Source organism: Hippoglossus stenolepis, chromosome 15 (assembly GCF_022539355.2).
Source record: "Hippoglossus stenolepis isolate QCI-W04-F060 chromosome 15, HSTE1.2, whole genome shotgun sequence".
Lineage (NCBI taxonomy): Eukaryota > Metazoa > Chordata > Actinopteri > Pleuronectiformes > Pleuronectidae > Hippoglossus > Hippoglossus stenolepis.
Window position 1 is genome coordinate 14,381 of NC_061497.1, and position 7,141 is coordinate 21,521.

The 7,141-nt window shown below is 39.9% G+C and overlaps 2 protein-coding genes across 4 annotated transcripts in view; one reads left to right on the plus strand and one right to left on the minus strand.

Annotated features, from left to right (window-relative positions):
* The window catches only part of LOC118122513 (diacylglycerol O-acyltransferase 2), a 3,592-nt gene extending 1,295 nt beyond the window's left edge, over positions 1–2,297 (plus strand). The window contains exons 3-7 of the mRNA XM_047343566.1: positions 528–598; positions 950–1,154; positions 1,472–1,646; positions 1,765–1,949; positions 2,024–2,297. Of these exons, the coding sequence (XP_047199522.1) occupies positions 528–598; positions 950–1,154; positions 1,472–1,646; positions 1,765–1,949; positions 2,024–2,178 (791 nt within the window). The 3' untranslated portion in view covers positions 2,179–2,297. The remainder of the gene's footprint in view (positions 1–527; positions 599–949; positions 1,155–1,471; positions 1,647–1,764; positions 1,950–2,023) is intronic.
* Positions 2,298–3,279: 982 nt separating this feature from the next.
* On the minus strand, positions 3,280–4,709 carry LOC124854871 (serrate RNA effector molecule homolog). Of its 3 annotated transcripts, none has more exons than XM_047343522.1 (5): positions 4,485–4,709; positions 4,130–4,286; positions 3,870–3,962; positions 3,672–3,774; positions 3,280–3,524 (listed from the first exon to the last, which is right to left on the minus strand). In XM_047343522.1, exons 1-5 carry the CDS (start codon positions 4,659–4,661, stop codon positions 3,449–3,451), a joined length of 606 nt encoding a protein of 201 aa, XP_047199478.1. In that variant the 5' UTR covers positions 4,662–4,709; the 3' UTR covers positions 3,280–3,448. The 3 variants fall into 3 exon arrangements, with proteins under 3 accessions (XP_047199478.1, XP_047199479.1, XP_047199480.1); XM_047343523.1 differs by having other exon boundaries at positions 4,136–4,286; positions 4,485–4,708; XM_047343524.1 differs by having other exon boundaries at positions 3,661–3,774; positions 4,485–4,708.
* Between the last annotated feature and the right edge of the window lie 2,432 nt (positions 4,710–7,141).

The window sequence follows — 7,141 nt, forward strand, 5'->3', positions numbered from 1 at the left end:
GATTGAATTGGACTGTTGGACCTTGACAGACGTATGTGATATACTGAGGGCAGTTCTAGTTAAATATAGTATATTGTGCCAGTCTTTATAGTAAAGTTTTTTAATTAATGTAGAAGAAATACACATTCTCAGTCTTTTTATACTAACAGGATATGATCATCTTTATGGTGCATGGTGCTGTCACATAAATTTCTTAAGAAATCTATGGTTTTATTGCTTTTTTTGTTGAGCTGTTCTTGGGGCTGTTGCTGTCCATGCAGTGCGAGAGAATGGTGTCTATTAAAAATATGCAATAAAAAAAATCATGTGTCACTTTTCCAGTGTCATCATAAGAAATAGTCAAAACCTGCTTGGAATAAGACGTGGTGTGTGGAACTGGGACACAGCTTATGCTGATTTTATGCATACTAACTGCAAAGAGAGTGCACTACAGCAATAAGAATATGATATAATGTATAATCTGTATAGTTAGTGCAGGAAGTGGTATGAAAATCAAGAGTCTCTAAGATTTGTAACATCTCCATCAGGGGGCAGGAGGACAACATTTATGAGGAAGTGGAAAATGTGGGAGCATGTCAGAGACTTTTTCCCCGTCAAAGTAAGTTTCACTTTGACTCTTTAATCACCTGAACCAGTTTGAACAAATGGATGATGTGGCAGTGATTCAATGTATCCAATGTTAAACAAAGGGAACCTAAAGATCTGACATTATCTGCAGTGATTCTTTATTCAAGAATATTTAACGATATGGCAACACATCAAAGAGCAAGACATCTTTTTTACGAAGCACCTTCACTAACACACTTTCATCAAATCTGCAAGAACGACTAAACCGTTTAAAATCTCATTTTCCGTGAGAGAATAAATCTACAGTGAAACTGGGCTTGGATTTATTGTTAATATCAAAGATTGACTCTATTAATCCTCCTGTGCCTAATTTTTTGCTCAGTTGGTGAAGACAGCCGAGTTGAATCCGAACAAAAACTACATCTTGGGCTACCATCCACATGGCATCATGGGCGCTGGAGCGTTCACCTGCTTCGGCACAGATAGCTGCGGAATCTTGGAGGCGTTTCCTGGGATTCGACCGACCCTGGCTGTACTGTCCGGGCTCTTCAGGATACCATTCTTTAGGGATTACATAATGAGCGCAGGTATTTATAACGCGTTCAGCAAAAGGGCTGAACTCTCTTTGTCCGATAAGCAGTTTATATGAGGTCAAATCTGATAGAGGCTGATTCTGGCACTGGACCATTAGGTTATTGATGCATTATGCAGCTACAATAGTATATGTAGTAGAGAAAAAGCAAAAACACAGTTTACTGTTGTCTTGATCAAATCAAACATGATTTTAATTTTACAACTGAGCATTTTATAGCATCTTCCTGTTTAAATTTTTCTTGCCATGAAACAGAACCACAGTCTCCAGCTGAAGCAAACTGATGTTACTCTCTTACTTTTTCCTGATCAGGCCTTTGTCCAGTCAGCAAACAGAGCCTTACCCACCTTCTTACGAAGAGTGGCAAGGGAAATGCAGTGGTGATTGTGATAGGGGGCGCTGCTGAGTCCCTGGCCTCCACTCCTGGAATTAACACAGTGCTTCTGAAGCAGAGAAAGGGATTTGTCAGGGTGGCCCTGGAGTTTGGGTGAGCACACTCAAAAACACAAAAGAAATCACACTTATCAGCAGGTATTATTGAACTCACATGTAACCAGCAGACCGCTGCTTCACACTCGGCTTTAATCTCTGATGATCTCTCCCAGGGCGGATCTGGTGCCTGTTTACGCCTTTGGGGAGAATGAACTCTTCAAGCAGGTGATTTTCTCGGAGCGAAGTCTAAGTCGCAGGCTACAGGACCTGTTTAAAAACATTCTGGGTTTTGCCCCATGTCTATTTGCCGGTGAGCACTTTGTGATCCTGCCTTACAGGATTCCAGTCACCACTGTGGGTGAGTATTTCTGTATTCTGTAGATAAGCTTTTTTGCTGTGCTGTCCATTTCACTCTCAAACTGTCTCTTCCAGTGGGAAGCCCCATCCCAGTCCCTAAGCGGGTCGCACCTACCAAGGAGGAAGTCGACCACTATCACAGAATTTACATCGAGGCCCTGTGCAAGTTATTCCACGAACACAAGGTCAGCTATGGCCTCCCTGAGAGTCACAAGCTGCGGATCATTTAGACATTTGAATTGCCACATGAACTGGGTAGCTGTGTTTTTATTTTCTGCTTTGATCTGATGACAGGAAGTACCTGTCTTCGTACTGTAAGTTCTACCTGAATTTAAAAGTTAAGAACAAATGTGCCTTATAAAACAATACATAAAGATGTGATGCTCTTTATGACGGGAACGATCCATTCACAAAACAGAAAATACGGACGTCTTGTCATGTTATATTTGAAATAATTGATTATATATTACATTATGAAATGTGGCCTGTGTTTGCATGCTTCTCTGTTTTCATGGTTATGTCCGCCAAAGAGGTTGTGTTTTATCCTCTTGGTTGGTTTGTTTGTAAGCAAGTTTAAAACTACTGGACTGATTACCACAAAACTGGAGGGATGTGATTGGTATGGGTCAGGGAAGCAACCATGTAATATTGCTGTGGATCTGGACCAGGGTGTGGATCCAGGAATTTTACAAGATAATCAAAACAAGACTGAAACTGTGGTGTTATTATTTTTCGTTTTTTTACCTGTGATTTATAAAGGTATGATAAAGGGCCATCTTCAGAACTGGTTCATGATGCTGCTTTAGGCTGTATTTGTATTATATTGTCCCAGTCTGTAGAGCAAGAGGCAGAAGTTGTGTTATTTTCCTTCAACAGATCATAATTGCTCTTGCACTAGTGCAAAACTTCTATAATTTACTAGTGTGCACTGTCCGGAGATGTCAAATTAAATGTTTAGCAGACGTCAACATTGGTAATTCAACTGTTTGACCAGCAGAGGGCAACCATTCCTCACACCTTCCTCAACTCCTTTACCAGGAGGGTTGAGAGTCTGGGAACATGAGGCCACAATGAAAATGTGCTTCACCATATCTGGACACAAAAACACACCTAATTTTAAGTAAATTATTGTGTTTTCTATCACAGCAAAAACAAATTGTTTTGTGCAAACATCTTAAATTAAATGTAGACATGCGCACAGAAGGATATCAGGGGTCTGAGATGAATTTCGTGGTGGGTTTCAGCTGCTTTTCTAAATCCTTTTGTTGCTTTCATCTGCGTAATGTTCCAAAAATTACAATTTACTTGATAAATCATTTGATAGATATCAATGTAGTTAGAGCATACTTTTATTGAGGAAGCAGTTTACAGCAGAAGCAATCTCAATTTGCACAGTAATTACAAAATGCAATTTAAGTAAAGAAATAATCTAATCACTACGAAAAGCAAGCAGAGCACAACACTGGTAACGATCGAGACTGACAGGACCAAGAGAACCTTCTAAAAGAAATCCATATCATCTGGTGGGTCCAGGTCGCGATATTCAATGATGTTGCGTGGGTCACCTCTGGACATTCTGAGATGGTTTACAGAGCATGGAGGAGAGAAACAAAAGACAGAGGTATAGAAATGATCATAAAAAAATGGAGGTTCAAAACTCTCCAAAACCAGAAGATAAAGACAGCTCATAGCAAAGTAAAGATCACACGTACAGTTGTCTCACCTAATGTTGCGTGGCTTTCCCAGGTAGCCACCTTGACCGCGGAAGTTATCATAGTTGCCTCTGCCACCTCCGTATTGGTTAGGGGGATAATGAGGTCCACCAGCTGAAACAAAGGAGTCAATGAAAACTACATTTTGGTCTGACTGACAAACACACTCCCGCTGATTACAAAACAAACAGTGCAGTCAGAGAACGTACCTCCATATCCCATCAGTGGTGGACGAGGTTGTCCAAAGCCCCCTGGACCCTGAAGACCTTGAGGAGGAAATGGCATGTTGGGAGAAAGCAAACCTGTCGGACAAAAACAACCAGAGAAATAAAAAAATACAATTTTGGACAAAACACAATTTTATTGTTGAAGTTCTGCTGTGCCACAGTGCACAGATTCATGTATTCAGTTTATGTTGAAGATCTACACTCTTTTATTTAAAGTTTTATTAGATAGACAATGTGTCGACCTTGACCTGGAGTTGGAAGAGGAGGAATTTTCATCTCTGGTAGCGCTGGTCTCTTGGCATCCATCAGGAAGTTGTTAAAGAACACTACCTCTTTTTTCACTTCTTCAATTTTGTCCCCATGTTTGTTCAGGATGTGCTTCCGCACAAACTCTGGGCCCTGGTAATTCATTTGAAATGCACAATAAGAATCAAGCAACAAAACAGAGAATGTCAATGCAGTAACACAGGTAATGTACAACTCCTCTAATAGTCGAGTGAAATCATCAAAACATTTGGAACAATAGAAGATCTAAATCACATCCCAACTTCTCTGTGACACAAACAGTTCTGATATCTTTACTTAACAAGCACTCACCTTAAATTTCTTGCCACTCAGTGGACACAGCCATTTGTCCTTCCCCAGCTCTTGCGTGTTGGCCAACACAAACTTCTCCACCTCCTCCTCTGGATCCTTGCGGCCCATCTTCCCCGCCTCATCCTCAGACAGAATTTCCTTTAAACTGAACAAAGGACTAAGCTTCTCCTCAATCATCTTCTGCCACTGTTGCACTATTTTAAAAAATAAATAAAAGTGTGGTTTTAAAAATACAGTTAACCTAAGGTTTGTCCAAACCCGTCCTGGAGCAACACCCATAAACAGCATCACACTCGCTAACTAAATAGAATATGGCTCACTATAGATTTCTATACTTCTAAGAAAGTGATGAAAGAATTGAATGAAAGAGAGACTATGAAAAGAGAGAAGAAAAGTTGGTGTAACAGAAGCTGATCTGGACTTAAGCTCCCTGTGTGATTTGGGGATCAGAGGAGCTGTCCATGGTGCTGAATGGGGATACTGTGTTATAGTGACATTATTGCAAATGTCTACTCTGTGAATCAATTTCTTGTTTATTACCTCCACACCGTGGAGTTTATGTTTTCCTCTGCGTTTGTTTGTTTGTTAGTTAGCAGGTTTACGCAGAAGATACTGAACCCTCAAATGGTTGGCAGTGTGTGATAGAGAAAAGCGCTGCGTATAGAAGTGCAGTATGAATGTGACTTGTACTGTAAAGCACTTTGAGTAGTCAACAAAACCTGAAAAGTGTTTCATAAATGTAGTCAATCTACCATGAGCTTACAAAGTCATCTGAAAAAATGCAAAGCTTTCCTGTTTCCTGATATGATCCAGTTTGCCGTGTTATTTTGCGCTGTTTTAGCTCAACACTTCCTCAAGGGACACAATGCCTGCACTTAAAAAGACTTCTATTGTGAAACTTTTGCAGGAAGTGCTGTGCTTCACTAATGGCAGCTTAACTCAGGGAAGCACGTAGAAGCGTTCAGACTTAATAAGCAAGAACAATATTTACTATTTCTGTTTAAATATTTAAGGTAGAAGAGAAACTCAAACTCAGACTTTGCGAGAGGAAACCAGATGGTGGATTACCTTAGCGCAGTCGAGTGACTTAATGAAAACAGGAAAAAGTTACGTGACTTCACGCAGAGATGAAGTTACAGTAATACAGTAGATTAATAAAGAATCCAACTCTTAAGTATTTAACTGTAAATGTTTCCTTGTTTATCTGTGACAGTGCTTGCTAGTGTGTATTGGGGGAGTGGATTTGTTATCAGCAGCTTTACATGATCTGGTCAAAGTGCATCTTGCATGTTGAGGTTGTCTGAGCTGGTGAATCTGCATCCATACAAATTTACTTGGGACTAAACTCTTTAATAAGGTAAAGTACTCTGTTCTATTTTCAGCAGTGTGACCATAAGCTTTTCATGTTGTTTTAAAGATTTTCAGCCAAATGTGTTTTGTGGTGCTGCTAGCACCACTGATGCATTTTTTATATGTGAGCAAATTAAAAACCCCACTGCCATAGGTTTTCCTGTGGGCTAGTTCATAAGTAAGTCATTTGATCAGGCCTGCAAGTCTTCAAATCTATGTATTCCCTAAAGGCAGATTAGAGCACAAGTTGGAATCCAGCTAACTCGTGCAATCTGATCTCTATAAAGACATCTATCATAAATTACATTATTCAATTAGAGAAAATAACCTTTGTCTTTTAGTAAAAAGTGCAGTTTTAAGTGTTTTTAATTGCTGAACTGATGTTGTGGCGTTCAGGTTGCAGGAATGACTGAAGTAAAATGTCGGTGGAAGGTGTTTATAGAGGTTTTAAGTACTCTGAACGCCGTAATGACCTTTCTTGTCGTAGGTAAGATCCCACCGCACTAACCCTTAATGCACTTGTATGACAAGATACTACATTATCTCATCTGTTTATTCAACTTGTATCTGAGCTCATTTAATCTCTTGTGACCCTAACGTATGCCTTCTCAAACTGTCAATCACATCCAAACCGCAGGAGTGGCTTGTTATATCTTGTTCGTGTATCTTATGTTTACCTCGCTGTGGCCACTCTCCACTCTGTACTTCATATGGATGGTGATGGACTGGCACACTCCTGAAAGAGGTAAAAGAATCATGACATCATTCAAGCATCCATGAGCATAGTAGAATCCCATATGTCAGTTTCATACTACATACATGTTATAGGAAGGTTGTGAACTATTCATAGTGACTCAATGAAGTTCACTCGACAAAGTTGGTTTGTGCTGTTGATGGACTATTTTCCCATGATGCACGGCACAAAGGAAATATAAAAACAGTTGGTGAGCACTACAGATTGCTTATTACTATGAAACTGTTACAGTATGAATACCACTCGCTGTGCAGCAATTCCATACAGCATATTAATTAACTCTGCCAGGGAGCTTATGTTTTCATCAGCATTTGTTTGTTTGTTAGTTACCAGGATTATGCAAAAAGCTACTGGAGGAATTACCATGAAACTTGGCGGAAGGATGTAGTATATGTCAGAAAAGAACCCATTAACTTTTGGTGTGGGTCCAGATGATGGGGCATTTTTTGTAATTCTCACAGATTTCCCAGGGAATAATTCATGGATCTTGCTGAAAGAAAATCAGGACATTTAGGGAACAGATATCTATGAGTCTGTGTAACTCGGTGCAGCT